Source organism: Takifugu flavidus, chromosome 1, assembly GCF_003711565.1.
Source record: "Takifugu flavidus isolate HTHZ2018 chromosome 1, ASM371156v2, whole genome shotgun sequence".
NCBI classification, from domain to species: domain Eukaryota; kingdom Metazoa; phylum Chordata; class Actinopteri; order Tetraodontiformes; family Tetraodontidae; genus Takifugu; species Takifugu flavidus.
This window is the reverse complement of record NC_079520.1, coordinates 9657668-9672836: the sequence shown is the minus strand read 5'-3', so window position 1 is coordinate 9672836 and position 15169 is coordinate 9657668. Positions and strand designations below refer to the sequence as shown.

Sequence of the window (15169 nt, the reverse complement as noted above, 5' to 3'; positions counted from 1 at the left end):
GAAAGTAAAATATTTACAGCATGTAACCATACTGTATGAAATACTGCATTTATTTTTTAATCAATATCACCTCTAGTCCACGTGGGAGCGGTAATGTGCCAGTGTGCTGACGCTCTTTTCAAAACATTAAAGCAAAAGAAGCCGGCGTGTTGACAAGCTGAGGCGAACCTACGTTTTCCTTACAGGGGAAAATAACATTACGGTGTCATCTCGGTTTTAATATAAACCGCAGACATGGGGAAATCATTTGCAAATTTTATGTGTAAGAAGGATTTTCATCCTGCGTCGAAGTCAAATATCAAAAAGGTGAGTGCGAACTGTTAGCTAGATTAGCATGTTAGCCTGCTGGTTTTACGTTAACATTATTTTGTTCTAATCACTTACTTAAAAATAGCTATTGCCTCCACTTTCCGAATATTAAAACTTGTATTTAGTAAAGTGCTGTGCAAGAGTCGATATTCGGGATTGATATGAAAATAAATGTAATACTTAATGACTCAATTTCATTTACAATAAAACTGCACCTTTATCAAGACTACTTAGTTACAATTTTACTGGTACAACTTTAACTTTGATTTGTACAGGTTACATTTAAGTGAACTTAACCAGTGACTAATTAATTTTCGGGGTGATAATTTATGGGCTGACCATGTGCAGAACAACCCAGTATTCTCATTATCCAAATTTAGTTTTGCTTTTTAAGAACATTTCAAGTAATTGTGGATCGTGCAAAGTGGGGAAAGAGCTCGTTTCAAGGCCTTTTCCTTTCTTCAGGTATGGATAGCAGAGCAGAAGCTGACTTTTGAGAAGACCAAACAAGAAGACCTCATGCAGGCTTATCTGAAAGAGCAGGATAATTACAACAACAGGTTGGAACACTGAAAAACAGCCAAGACACCTGGCTCATACAGTGCTAGCTTTATCCTTTTTATATTTACAGAAATATTTTTGCTTTATTTCTTAATTTAATTGTGTTTGCAGAAAATTTCTTTGATAACAAATACAAATTTGCACATTACCAGGTTGTTGATGGGAGATGATCGTGTTAAGAATGGCCTGAATTTTATGTATGAAGCTCCACCTGGAGCATCCAAAGGTATGCGGTGTGAGACATTGTCATCTGTCATTTTATGTTTTGAGATAACAATATAATAACGTGTAATGTTTCCTTTTTCTGTGATTTGTCTTCTGAAACAAAGAGGAAAAAAATGAGGTAAAGTACTTCAGGAAACACACACCATAATTTGTAATCACTCTTCTTCACCAAGTGTTAATTACTTAATAATTTACTTTGATTTTAATTAACATTAATGAGTTTTGCATTGTATATATATTTTGTTTTTCTAAGGAAGGGAAAGAAGAATACAAGTTTGAGTGGCAGAAGGGGGCTCCTCGAGAGAAGTAAGGATTTCTTTTTTAGGTTTATTGTGTAATATTAATTTTAGAAAAACTATTGTTGGAAAACTAACTCAAATAGCCCCAGATATCCGTTCTGCATCAGCTGATGAACAAACTGTTGTGAGATTAATCCAGCTTCAGGATAGAAATATTAAAATGATTGTTGCGCTGCTGTGTATCTAAATGTATTTACACACCTCTGGACTGGAACTGCTCATAATACTGGATACAACTGCGTAAAAGAATAAAATTTTAATTTAACTATAAATAATCTTTATAGTTTCTTTAAAAAAAAAAAAAACAACCAATCCAACACGGGATGATCATGGTTCCCAGGGTCAAACCAACACCAATTTATATATACATTATTGCACCACTTTATAAAAGTGCTTACTTTTCATTCCTGGGCCTAGTAATGACTTTCTAAAATATCCTGTATTCTGTAAATATCCTGGCCAAGACAAACAAAAAAATAATTTAAATAGCCAAACTGAACTTGGCTGTCACCAACCATAATGAAATGAGTATCATCAACATTAAAATTTTGTATCACATTTAATCAAATGGCTGATTTCTTGGCTCCACCTTGTAGAAATATCTGGAACTCTGTAACAACCTGACACGTAGCTCCTTGGCTTGTAGTCTGGTTATTATTTGGTGTTGGATTGTGAATGTACAAACTTTGCCCTTTAAATTATACTGAACTCTTCAGGTATGCGAAGGATGACATGAATATCAGAGATCAGCCATTCGGGATCCAGGTGAGTGGGGAAATAATCTTATGTCTAATCTATTACTACATTTAACCACAGATTCCTAAACAAGACTTTATTTTCAGAATCAGAATTTCCTGTTTTCTCTTAATCGGATATGCACATTAGCTTTTAAAGCTAATCACAACACTAGCAAATAAATATAATTCCAGTCACAGTTCCAATACCACCAGGCTCCTTTAAGGAGGTTTCATCTTTATAACAAAGTGGATTCAATCATTGTGTTGTGCAGGACAGTTAACTTGTGACTAAAGATCACATTTAAGGTGGCATGAGACATCTTAAATAATAATTAGACCAATGACAAATCAGTTAATGGGATAAGTTTTGCATTTAAAATGAGCTGATTCCAATATTATGTAATACCAGGAGTGTGTTTTTGTTTCAATCGATTGTAATTCCTGCTCTTATCTTTTCAGGTGCGCAACGTAAGATGCATCAAATGCCACAAATGGGGTCACGTGAACACGGACAGAGAGTGTCCGCTGTACGGACTGTCTGGTATCAATGCCAGCACTGTGGCCACGGACGAGGCAGCAGGTAGAGTCTGAAACTGTCGGCAGTTACTCAAAATATCCCCCCTGTTCTCTTCTGCGTGATATAGCTGTATATATATCTATATATAGAAATATCTAAAGATTGCTATAGATGGAAAATACAGGTTGTATCTACTGTAAGTCGCTGAAATTGTAAAGAAAAATAAAAACAATGATATTTTAGGATGTAAAATCAGGCAGAATGTTTGAGGGTTTGTTGTGTCTCTCCTCTCCGGGCCGGGGCTCCGAGACTGCAGCTGATTTAGAGCTCTGCAATCAGCCAGTGGAGTTGTAAAGTAACACTGCTTACCCTGGGAGAGTCCAGGCAGCGCACGCTGCTGCTGCTGGAGCACTGTAATAGTGCCCCCCCCTGGGCTGGGAGAAAAAAAGTAATTATTGTGTATTCTGATTCCCCTAACTGCTGCTTTTTCAGGGGATGATATTGTATGATTTGCTCAGCCGGAAGTGCAGTGAGTTGATTTGATGTCCCATTCTGTTAACAAAGACGCCCCTGAAATTCCCACTGTGGAGATAGTGGCTGCCAATGGCCTGACATCAATGGGACTCTGAAGCTGTGATTTGTGCTAACAGGTCCATCGATGCACCCCTCGGAGTTAATGGCAGAGATGCGAAACAGCGGCTTTGCCTTGAAAAAATGTGTCCTTGATCGGAACGCTATAGTCGGTGATCCATCACAGGTAATTTTCCGCCTTCCTCCGCCGTGCGGTTTGACACAGAATGTGCTGTGTAAAACCAGAGGTCACATCTTCCGATTTGATTTAAAAGATGAAACTGTCATTGTTTTGAAATGGGTTTGTTGGACGGATGCAAATAAAAATGTGAATATTTGGCAGGAATATGTGGCCAGTGAGGAGGAGGAGGATCCAGAAGTGGAATTCCTCAAGTCACTAACGACCAAGCAGAAACAGAAGCTGCTCAGGTGGGTGTTTTATGCTGTTGTCTTTAAATGTAATGAAATCCGCTGTTCTCCCCGTCCATAAACCCCAATGTCTCATTTTCTTGAGTCTAAACCGGGAGTTTTAATGTTCACCTCCCTGTTTCAGAAAACTGGATCGCTTAGAAAAGCAGAAGGCCAAGAAAAAGAAGAGCAAAAAACAGAAGAAAAAAAACAAAAGAAAACACAAGAAAAAGCCTGAAAGCAGCGACAGTTCCACCGACTCCTCCAGCAGCAGCAGCAGCAGCAGCGGCGCTGAGAGCGACTCGGATTCAGAAGGCCACAGCAAGGTCAAGACCCAAAAGAGAAAGAAGAAGAAGAAGGAAAAAGACTCATGTCGGGATAACAGCTCCAAGACCGAGCTGCAAGTCAAGAGTCACGGGGCCTCCTCTCGCAGGAGCAGGTCGCCGAAGAGGGCTGGCGAAGAGTCCAGAGATCACAGGCAGGCGGGGATGGAGAGGAGTCGGCACCGCAGCCCCGGAGATGAGATCAAAGCAGAGGGAGATAAAGAGAGAAGGAGGCAGAGCAGCAGGGACAGGGAGAGAGCCAGCAGCTCCAAAACCACCGCGGACAGATGCCGGAGCAGCGAGGCAGGCAGGGAGGAGAGGGGCAGGGGCCGGCGTCACAGCGGAGACGCTGAGAGGAGCAGGAGCCACGCAGACGGGAGGAAGAGCAGAACAGCAGATGGGAGGAGCAGAAGCCGGGAGAGGAGAAACGACAGAGAGGCCAGGGGAAGGAGCAGGAGCAGGAGCAGAGGGAGGAGGGAGAGAAGCCAAGACCGAGCTCACAGAAAACGCTGATCCGTTTGTTTCACGTGTCTGTCGCCGCTCTGTCGTTTCATCCGCAGACCGCTGCAGCGTCGCCCGTCTTCCGCGAGGGGGCAGCAGTGGTCAGGAAATATCGATATCACCTGCAGCCGCGCGCCGTTGTGAAAATAGATTCATTGATTCCCAATAGCAGCTTTTCCCACCAGTGATCCTTAATGGCCAAATGCTCGACCCCATTTAATGGTCAGTTGACCTCTGCATTTTTTTCCCCTTGTTGAAATGTTTTTTTTTCAACATTTGTTGTTGTGTATTTGGTTTTTATGTCGATATCGAAACATAACACAATACCTCAACGGTGTTGTACTGATTTTATTTTAATTTTTATTATTTCAGCTGAATTTGTTTATTGGAGTTAAATTAAATCATCCAAAGTCCACGAACATTCAGATTTGTGTTTTTAATGTGCCGTTGGTGCTTGAGGTGGCGGGAATTTTGCATCTGGTATTAAATCACGATTTAAATATCAAATCTCTACCTTACATGCCTAATTTCAGGCCCTCCTGGAAGACAATTTACCCTTTGAAATATTTTAAATTGCTGCATATTACATTATTTACATCGCTTATAGAAGAATATTTTTTATAGAAGAGGAATTTTTGATCATCTCAAATTTAAATATTTAAAGTAAAGCACCAATTTCTATAAATATAGATTTTTAAATTTTTTAAAAATGTCAATCGTTAGCTTCCATTTCAAAATTTATTGTATTCTCTAAAATGTTGCTTCTTCTAATCTGATGCTTCTCGCTATCTGGCCACTTTCTGGAAGCTGCTGTTGCACAAAAGGAAATGAAAATAATTTCCCTCTATTACCTTCTGGTCAATTTAACACCCTCTTGAAAAAAAGAGGGTGTCTGGATGAGACGCCTTCCCCTGATGTATTCCCGGTCCCGGCTCCGGCTCTAATTATTCCGCGGCTCTTTCTTTGAGAATCGGACGCAGCGCTGGCTGAGCACAAAGAAGTCAGAGAGCATCCTTGAACCCTTTCAACACGGGCCCACTGATATTCAAATAACATGCACACCATTTGACTGCGCTGAGCAAAAAGGGCATTTGGAAATCTGCATTTGCATGTGACTCTTTGCCCCCCTTTTTTCTCTAAAGTTTAAAGAACTGTTCCCATAAAATCTGTCAGGTTTGGAGCAAAGAGGGGGGGGGGGGGGGGATCCTTATTCTGGCTCCATCGATTGGTATGCAAATGAAAGCAGTTAATTTAGACAATTAGAATAAATATCCGGGGACCGTTGTCATCAAACCCCCGTTGGAACCCCCCCTGATAAAATGAAAGTGAACAAAAGATGTCTCGGAGATTAATTAGATATTTGATAAGACACCAATCCCTAATAGCCAATACAAGACACATGGGGCTACATGTGCTCCAAGTCATAATTAATACAATTTAACACGATTTTCATTTAGCTATGTTGGGTTTTGGGGGGGGCATTAAACACTGATTTATTCCATATGGGAAATGGGCGCTTTCTATAGCCGATATTTATTTATATATTTGTGTGATGATACATTTAAAAAATAAAATTAAAAGCATCAATAAAGTAAAATCTGCATCACACAATTATTCATTTTTAAAGATGTTTTAATTACGATAAAATGAAAATCTTATACGTGTGACTTTATACAGGTAAACATTTATATATAGATATTTTTAGCAAAGAAATAAAATGGTTAACCAAAGCTTAAAAAGCCGTGTACGTACATATCCACAAAGTGCGTCAAAAAGTAAACTCCCTGATTCTCCAGGATACCAACACGAAGAAAACAATCATAGCCTAACATTTACATAAAAATAACACAGACTTCAGTGATCAATATACAAGATGTCACTCACATTGTCCAAAGTTCAACAGGTTTGGCGCAGCTGCGGCAAACATCCAGCTCACCCTCTTGTTGCTCTGCAAAATTCCCAAAGGCCTAAAATCGCAGTTTGGGTGGATTTATGAATGAAACACACGCTACACGTCTGTGGGGGAATATATGATCGTTTTCACGTTTTCCCTCTTAACGTCTGTCAAATAAAGACCCGTTTTTAATCTTGTGCGGTTTTATTTTTAGTGAGATTTGATTTTCTTTCTTTCTTCTTCTTCTTTTTTTTTTTACTCTGGGGAGGGAGGTGAAGTCCTTTCAGGCCTCATCGTGAGGAGAAGGATCCTTAACAGCCAGTCTGGGATTCACCCCTTCCAAAATAAGTTCTGGAGACTCGGACCTCGGGGTCTCCAGGTTACTGGTGTCGGTGTCGCTGTCGCTGCCCTTTTTGCCCCCTCCTCCGGCCGTGTGCGTTTTGATGTGCTTGCTCAGGTGGTCGCTGCGCATGAAGCGCTTGTTGCACACCGGGCACGCGAACCTTTTCTCCCCGGTGTGGGTGCGGAGGTGTCTCTGCAGCTCATCGGACCGAGTGAACCGTTTGCCGCAGAAAAGCCAGTTGCAGACAAAAGGCCGCTCGCCGGTGTGCCACCTCAAATGCGCCTTGAGGTGAGAGGTCTTTCCGTACACTTTCCCGCAGCCGGGGATGTGGCAGCTGTGGAGTCCCTTTCTCCGCAGGCTGGCCCCGGCGGGTCCCAGCCGCTCTGCCTCCTGACAGTTCGGACAGTCACATGTTGCTCTGCCGGAGTAGCGCCTGGACGACCTCGAGGAGGTACTTATCCCCGAGCTGCCCCCAGAAATCATGGCGTTGGCGGCGGAAGCGTCTGTGTAAGTGGGGATGACCGTTTTGAAGCCGTCTTGCGTCAGCAGGTGCTGGCCGGTGGACAGCAGGTGAGACGCGCTGGGGCTGATCCCCGTGGAGCTGAACGCCGAGTGGGTCAGCGAGGAGAAGTCCGGGTTGTAGCCGCTCAGCTGGGAGTGGATGGCTTGAGGTGTCCCGGTGTGCAGTGAGGTCTGGAGGGTGCTGGCAGGATTTTGGACATCGAGCCACGAGCCGGGATTAGTGTGGACATCCCACCACGATGACGCACTGTTGGCTACATCGCCGGACAGGGTCGAATGGAAACCGGACTTGTACCACGACTCGTATGGGTGCGCCATTCCCACCCGCGGGTACAGAGTCTCTGCCGAAGTGTGCACTTTAGAGATAAAGGCCGACTGTCCCGAGTCTTGAGACGCGACGCTCGCAGAGTTGGAGAACAGGCCGCTGTACTCGGTGGAAAATGCAGACGAGGTCGGGGAGGTGGAGGCTAAGCAAAACGCGCTGTTGCCGGTGCCGCTGGTGGGGGTAATTCCTGTCGACGCGCGGCTTGTTGACACCGTGAAACCGGGCAGACTCGATCCCAAGTTGCAGCTGGAGGAGGATCTTTTCCACGGGTGAAATCCGCCCTTTGAGAACGCGCTGGAGTCAGGCAAAGTTGTGAGAGGACTGGTGTTGCCGATTTTGTTGCAGGTAGCTGCCAACATAGCTAGAGGTGTAGTTCCAAATCGTGGCTCTTCCTGGAAAACACACACACAAGGTGGACTTACAAACTGCTCATATTTTGTAATCATACTAATTAGACCTCAGGCAAATTGCTCATGAATAAACATCGAGACCAAACACCCTTTAAATGTATTTCACTGGAGATTGATTGACAACAAAACAACACACGCTTAAAAACTCACCATTGCAATTCCAACGTCCGTTTATTAGAAAATAAGTTTGAGCGCGCCGCTTTGGTTTTCGGCTTTCAGTTCATGATAAAAACAGCAAATATAAATACATTTCCAAACAACGCAACAGCTTAAACTCTTAACCCGACAGTGCTTATGAAGCACTCGTAAATTTTGCCACAAAGAAAAGCATCCCGCAGGAACTCCACGCGCAACTTTTGCGCGTTCGTGCAGACTCCGACTCACCCCAAGTATAGACGTAGCCATATCCAGGGTCTGCGCTGCGAGGGGAGCTTTCGCGAGTTGAATGCTGGGTGGCTTCAACCTGATTCGGAAGCGTCGCCGTGTTTGACTCGGGTCACACGGCTTCTTTCTTGGCTCGCAGCTCCCAACACTACTTAGTTGTAGAGAGCGTCTTCTTTCAAGTACAGCTGGCGAGGACGCGCAGCCAATCTCTTCTCCGCGTCCGCGGACGGGGGTTGGGGGCAGCCAATGAGCGCGCCGACCGCAAGCAGAAACGCCACAAACCCCGCCGTCAATCATCTGTCGTGCATCCTCTTTTCAGACTGTCATGCTGTCATAGGAGACGCGATTTGGTATTTTTTTTTTATGCATACGGTTATTTTTATGTAATCCCGGCGCGAAGACTCAATGTCGCCTTTCATTGCAGAATTGAGTTCACGCGACAGTAATTCCAGAGGTAAGCGTTTCAGTCATTTTCAAGCGTTTGCGGATTGTGGCGTCGCTGTGCGTTTACGGGTTCCAACAGGCAGAGTTCCAATATCCAGATTACGCGCAACACGTCATTGGGAAATGGTAGTAAATGGCGTGGTGAAGGATGAGCGCAGCTCGTTAAGGCTGCCTGGTTTACAGATGGTGATGGTCGAGTTTATCTGGAGTTTGGAGGAGCTGGAAAATATTGGACTCGTGCGTAAAAGGGGCGCGCAGGGCATAAATGTCTCCACAAAAAAAGGACCAACCTGTGCTCGATCAACTCACCTGGAGATTGTTTACGTTCAGCCACAATATGCTCGTGCGTGTGCAAGCGCGCACTCGCCTCGTGCGCTCCCGCTCGACCCTTGGCTCAGTTTAGGTGAGTGCAGGTGAGGGGTTAATTAAAAATGACAGCTTGCTTGTACAGGGAGCGCAATACGGGTTGTTGTTGTTTTTTTTAATCGGCAGAAAATAAAGTTTGAGGATCAACAGGAGAGCCGAGGGGAGTCTCCATCAAACCGGGTTTAACAGGCGCCTGTTTGAGACGACAAATAAAATCTGATTAAACCCCGAGCAATTAAAAAGTGTTCCGCATGGCGACAGTTTTGGCAATTCTTTTTTCCCCTCCTTCAAATATCACAATTTGATGAGTACAGATCTTGTTAAAACGCTCGGGGATAATGGCACAATGCAAAATTGACCTGCTCTGAAGTGACTCATCATCCCTTTTAAAGTTAAAGCAATTTTCCAGATAAAGGCCCGACTGAAAGATGCACATTACTGTATTCAAAATGGGCAAATAATGTTCCATTATGGAGGGAGACTGCTGCCAGTCCACACAAGCGCAATTTGTTCAAATACCCCCTCCGCTTTAAAACCTCACCTTTGAAACGACGGATTTTTATTTTTTTTAAAGATGAAAATTGAATCATTTTTGCAATCTCGATGATTTGTCAGAGTGCTGTATTAAACACTATTAAATCTGTATAAACGCGATTGATTGGCCCGAAGGCGAATTAATTCGAGCGCTAGAGGAAAATTGTCTGCAGGGTGAGGACACCTCTGTTCACTTTGTCATAATAAAGCAAAGTAGATCTCATTTAAAACATCATACGTTCCTAAACACAATAAATTAAGCCCCGATATTCCTTTAAATATTTTAACGCGTTTTTGTATTTTATTAAATCTTGTGTGCTTTTTTCTAAATATCTCAGTTAAAGTAAAGCGTCGGTCCTCACGCTGGAAATATGATCTAACACAGAGTATTTGTGCTGTAAATGTAAATGATTTGATTTCCAATTCACTGCCTTATTTTTAAGAAATATTAAATGAGTGATTTTGGGGGGCGAAATTAAAAACCAAATCGCGTCTAAATAAAAGAACATGAATTGGGCTCGTCATTCAAGGGGGGAATTTTAAGGAGAATCTGTAATTCTGGACTGCATTCGGGTGCACTTCTCTGTGGCAATTAGGAGCCTATTACAAGCCATTAGATTGATCAATGTACCTTAAACAATGGGAATGATTTATTTGGTCGAACAAAACGCTCTGCGTCTATTGTGATGAACCTAAGTGGGGGTGCATCCATCAACAAAAGATAAATGATTAATTCAAACCGATTCATTTAAATTCTTTCGACAAAGCCTCCCTCACTTGCCTCAAATCCAGATTATTAGAGTCTCATTTTCTGCACGTTAAAGCAGACAGGCTGGTAGATGGGGGTGTTTTTTTGGCTGTGCCCCTGTGTGCTTAATTTGTATTTCTGCTGAGGGAAGTTTATTTGAGGACATTTAGCTAATTGTTGTAATTTAGGGCGCTCCTGTGGTTACACCTGTTTCTCTCAAAGGGCTTCGGAGGAAACTGGGATGATGCAGTTTAGTTCCGTGGTGCTCGAGCTGCAGGTTGTTGCTTAAACTTACAACTGAAGAAGAATTGAGGATGCTCTTTAAATTCTAGAAAAGCCAGTGTGGCGATGTGATGATTTCATGTGTTCAAATATTCATTATTTGACAGTTCTTTGGTTGGAAATCCAGGAAAACAATCATTTTCCTGACGCTTTCCTCCTGCTGCTGCTGCTGCTTTGTTTCTTGCACTTTGCCAGATTCATCTGATCGCCAAATTCACAAAAACGTGTGAGTATTTAGTGCTGCAGGGGGGTCACTAAGCTATAAAACCAGAGGAAATGGTTAAATTGCACAGACAAACCTTTGGGATGTCTCCAGTTACTGTCAAGACAAATGATTCAGATGGTAATGGTCAGCTGTTGACCACACAGTCAAAGCCTCTGATCAAGATTAGCTACACGCTCACACTCCTCTATGGAGGGTTCTGTGTACAATTGATCTCACTGCAGCTCATCAACCTGCATCAATCGTATCGACAGCTAAATTTGGACGCACGGGTCAGCTTGCAAGCGCCCGGTGTCGACTTCCATTTCCAGAGACTGTGAAGTCTATTTTGAGCTCAGGGAGGGAGCTGTTCGAAGTGCAGCGTGCTGGCTTGGCTAGAGAACTTTGCTCATTTTCTTTCAATTAATGCTTTTTAATCCCTCAGTTCTGTGAGCTGTGGAAGGCAACAAATCCTAACAGTGGAAAAATGGCTCCAAAGAAGGTGCACTCCACCAGGATTAGCTCCATTCATCACACGGCTTCTTTTGCAGATTACGTAATGACAAGTGCTCGTCCTGACTGTCATTTCCACATTGTCTTTATCAGGGAAAGGGAGAGGATGCACCAAAGCCGGCACCGCTGATTGGAAGGTTTGGCACCTCATTGAAAATAGGAGTTGTCGGCCTGCCCAATGTCGGGTAAGTAGTTAGACTTGTCGTTCATGCACTCCCACTGCAGACGCCGCTGCAGAAGCATGTGCTCAGCCCACGTCTTGGCTATTTCTGCAGTACCATAAATATGAATGTGTGCAAAGCAGAGAGCAGCTGAGGCAGAAAAGAAAATAAATGTAGCTGTTAAATACAGGCAGCTTTAAAAAGCAGTTTCCCACTTGGCCTGTTCAGACCGCTACAAAAACCTGCTGTATGCTAATATTGTAAAACCTGCACGTGGCACAATGTGCAGGGTTCTCACCCCCAAGCCCACAACAAATCTGAGTGTTTGTGGAAAATATCTTAGTATTCCAGAGTGTGACAACCCGAGGAGTGTTCCTAAGGGTGTTAAGTGTCTGAAACCACATGTCCCCTCGAGGAGCACATCCTGCAAGAGCTCTTAACTTTCTGGCTAAATAAAAGTATGAGAGGCCCCAACTTTTACAAAAATGCTTCAAGCGTTGTTTTTTTTTTATCGAGGGCGGCCGCAGCAGATACGGACGTGCTTCGGTTTTATGTAGAGGGGCGTCGTACATGGATAGATGTAGTTGGAACATTTCATAGAATCACTTTTTACAAAATCCTGTTGATGAGAAACGTGTCACCATGCATCTAAAATCTGATGTGACAAGTGGGCCAACCTCCAAGCCACTCAAGCTAATGTGGAGCGCATCATATACAGCTTATATACTTCTATACTACTTTTATAGGCAGTCGTGCTGTTGGATCATCATAAATATGAGAGTATCTTTGCAAGGAGAGTCTCAGTTCAGGTTGATAGTAATCTGAAGCCAGTGGGATCATGCAGTAAACAGATGCTCTGCATATCTGCAAACACGGTTCCAACATCATTAACTGAACTCAGTTGAAACATAATAAGGAAGAAAAGTAAAAACTTAACTATATCACTGAGGGATATGTTGGAACTGTCCATCACATGACACGAGACGGAAAATGTGGTGGTCAAAATATGAATGTGATCAGACTTGTGAGGAGCAAATTAAAGCCAGGATTCTGGTGAGGAGGATGACGATGACGAGGAGGACGATGATGATGATGATGATGATGATGATGATGGGAAGCTGTGACGAGACTCATTTCTAATACCTCAAGCATTGAATCAAACAAAAGTGTAGGGACAAATAAGCTTTACATCTTTCATAGCACAAGAATGAGAGAACTTTTCATTGAGGAGAATTGAAAAGTGACTCGTTTCTGACTTATGGAGATGAAGACCTGAGTCCGTCCAAATGGCGCCTGCTGTTGCTCAGGTATACGCTTGGTCACAGAAGCAGCTGTTAGGTTGATAACCTTTCAATAAGAGGAAGTCTGACAACAAATGAAGAGTTGCTTTCTCTGCTGCAGGTGCGATGTCGGGCCTCTGCCTCTTCATTGTCCACATGTCAAACCTGCTGGAGCCTTAAATAACACCGTGACAGGGCGATAGAATACATTCTACAACATAAATATCCTCATGAGCGCCGCGGCCCAGCAGAGGGGAAATCATATTAACCATCCTAATCGAGCATTTAACGTCACTTTCCTTGCTGCCCAGGAAAAACCTTAAAGTATGCGTCAGAAAACTTCATTTAAGCAATTATTATTATTATTATTATTTTTGCCTATGGAACAAATAATCATTCATGGTGAAGCACAGAGCGGAGACCAAGACGGAAACTCCTGGATTACGGCTGACTGCCTGCCATTATCACTCTTAGACACTGGTTATTGTCTGTCTATTTTCAAGCACACTTGAGCTGCTTGTGCCACAGAAAATAAATCTCTCCGTGGCCACAACATGGGGCAGCATTTGGCTGATTCCCTTTAAAAGCTGAGATCTATCAGAAAAGGTAATTTGCCTCTTGCTTCAATGTACAATTGATCTATTATGGGATTATCTGACCTTGTAATTGGGCAAAGTGTGTTTGATTTAAGCGTTCAAATATTCTGCTCTGATTCGTGGCAGAGATATTTTCTCATCTCTGAGCTGGAGGAAACAGTGTTGCGTAAGTTGCCATGGCGTTTGAGGATGTCACGTCGGACCACCAGGCCCTGGGCTCGCTGATGAATCGGCCTCACAGCTGTTTTCATTTTCAGGAAGTCGACGTTTTTCAACGTGCTGACAAAGAATCAGGCAGCGGCTGAAAATTTCCCCTTCTGCACCATTGACCCAAATGAAAGCAGAGTGCCCATCCCAGACCAACGCTATGATTTCCTCTGCCGATTCCACAAACCTGCCAGGTATGGGGGGGTCACACCGTTCACCAATTATTCGCACATCGGCTCCGTGATCTTGGACGATCTTCTTGCTGTTGCGGCGTGAAAAGATGTAACAATGTTGTTGACATGTAGCTGCCAGGTTTTTTCCCCCCTTTTTATGATGTTTTTCGTTTTTCTGTGAAGGAAAAGTGGAGGTGCCAGAAGCTCCAGCACCTGGTTATCATACACATTTACAGGCTGTTAAAGCAGTTTGCATTCAGATTTTCTTGGCTATACGGACAAATTACTCCCAACGTATCAATTTTTGACTGGCAAATCGAGTACAAAACACAGAACATTTTATTGCATGTTTTCTCTTGAACAGCTTGGTTCCTGTTTTTGGTAGAAATCACACAAGTACTGTCTGTCTTTCCTTCACTTTGTCTCTTCTATATATGAATAAATACACCAGCAAACATCCAATTAGACATGGTTGTGTGATGCTCCGGTGCTGGCGACGGTATAATTATAAGTCTGTCACGGCAATGCCAGTTGTAGGGCACTGATTTAGGATTATTTCGTGCCTTTTTAATTGAGTTTTGTTAGAATCATTGTATTTTTTCCCACTATTCCTACTCATATTGACGAGGTGCCGACAGTCACGTTACAATAAAAACATCAGGACGTCCTTGGAAGAACCAAACAAACAAAAAAATTGTCTTGAGTGGATTGTCTTCATAACCATGCAGATGGATTATGTTGTAAACGTCTCAAAATATCTCCCGAGTCTCGAAAACCTTTGTTTTTTTCTTCCTGGTTTGCAGCAAAGTCCCAGCATTCCTTAATGTGGTGGACATTGCGGGCCTGGTGAAGGGTGCCCATTCTGGCCAAGGGCTGGGGAACGCCTTCCTGTCCCATATCGGAGCCTGTGATGGCATCTTTCACATGACACGTGAGTCGGTCTGAGGCTGAGCTTTACATGATTCTTCGTATTGTTACTCAGAGGCCTTTTTTCTGCTTTTAAGCTTTACACCGTCAAAGTTTTATGCGTCTTTGGAAGGAAAACCTGGTTTGAAAATGTGTTTTTAATTCTAGACAGACAAATAATTTACAGACATATCATTACCGCTTTCACTGCGTTTTGTAACATCTCTCATCATCAGAAATATAATTATAAAGTACCGATGATAATAATAAGATTATCTAACAGAACAAGAACATCTGAATTAATTGGATATTTTGCTTTGGTTTGCTTTGTGACTCTTAGAAAAATGCTGTGGTTCTGCTCCTGCAGAGTCATCTTTCACTTTCAGGTTTCCCTTTGTCTCATGTTCTCCTGTGTCTCTTACACGGTCT

The 15169-nt window shown here is 43.1% G+C and overlaps 3 protein-coding genes across 4 annotated transcripts in view; 2 read left to right on the top strand and 1 right to left on the bottom strand.

Annotated features, from left to right (window-relative positions):
• Nucleotides 1-45: 45 nt before the first annotated feature.
• On the top strand, nucleotides 46-4869 carry cir1 (corepressor interacting with RBPJ, CIR1). Its single transcript, XM_057028147.1, has 10 exons — nucleotides 46-306; nucleotides 775-869; nucleotides 1023-1096; nucleotides 1200-1213; nucleotides 1349-1401; nucleotides 2111-2159; nucleotides 2591-2711; nucleotides 3299-3405; nucleotides 3562-3647; nucleotides 3772-4869. Exons 1-10 carry the CDS (start codon nucleotides 235-237, stop codon nucleotides 4460-4462), a joined length of 1362 nt encoding a protein of 453 aa, XP_056884127.1. The 5' UTR covers nucleotides 46-234; the 3' UTR covers nucleotides 4463-4869.
• Nucleotides 4870-6061: 1192 nt separating this feature from the next.
• On the bottom strand, nucleotides 6062-8515 carry sp9 (sp9 transcription factor). 2 transcript variants are annotated; one of them, XM_057028119.1, is made up of 2 exons: nucleotides 8329-8515; nucleotides 6062-7926 (listed from the first exon to the last, which is right to left on the bottom strand). In XM_057028119.1, the coding sequence occupies exons 1-2, from the start codon at nucleotides 8347-8349 to the stop codon at nucleotides 6628-6630; spliced, it is 1320 nt and encodes a 439-aa protein (XP_056884099.1). In that variant the 5' UTR covers nucleotides 8350-8515; the 3' UTR covers nucleotides 6062-6627. The 2 variants fall into 2 exon arrangements, with proteins under 2 accessions (XP_056884099.1, XP_056884108.1); XM_057028128.1 differs by lacking the exon at nucleotides 8329-8515 and adding an exon at nucleotides 8095-8317.
• A 2765-nt stretch (nucleotides 8516-11280) lies between these two features.
• Nucleotides 11281-15169, top strand: part of LOC130523164 (obg-like ATPase 1) — a 29539-nt gene continuing 25650 nt past the window's right edge. The window contains exons 1-4 of the mRNA XM_057028188.1: nucleotides 11281-11406; nucleotides 11511-11602; nucleotides 13712-13855; nucleotides 14638-14765. Of these exons, the coding sequence (XP_056884168.1) occupies nucleotides 11392-11406; nucleotides 11511-11602; nucleotides 13712-13855; nucleotides 14638-14765 (379 nt within the window). The 5' untranslated portion in view covers nucleotides 11281-11391. The remainder of the gene's footprint in view (nucleotides 11407-11510; nucleotides 11603-13711; nucleotides 13856-14637; nucleotides 14766-15169) is intronic.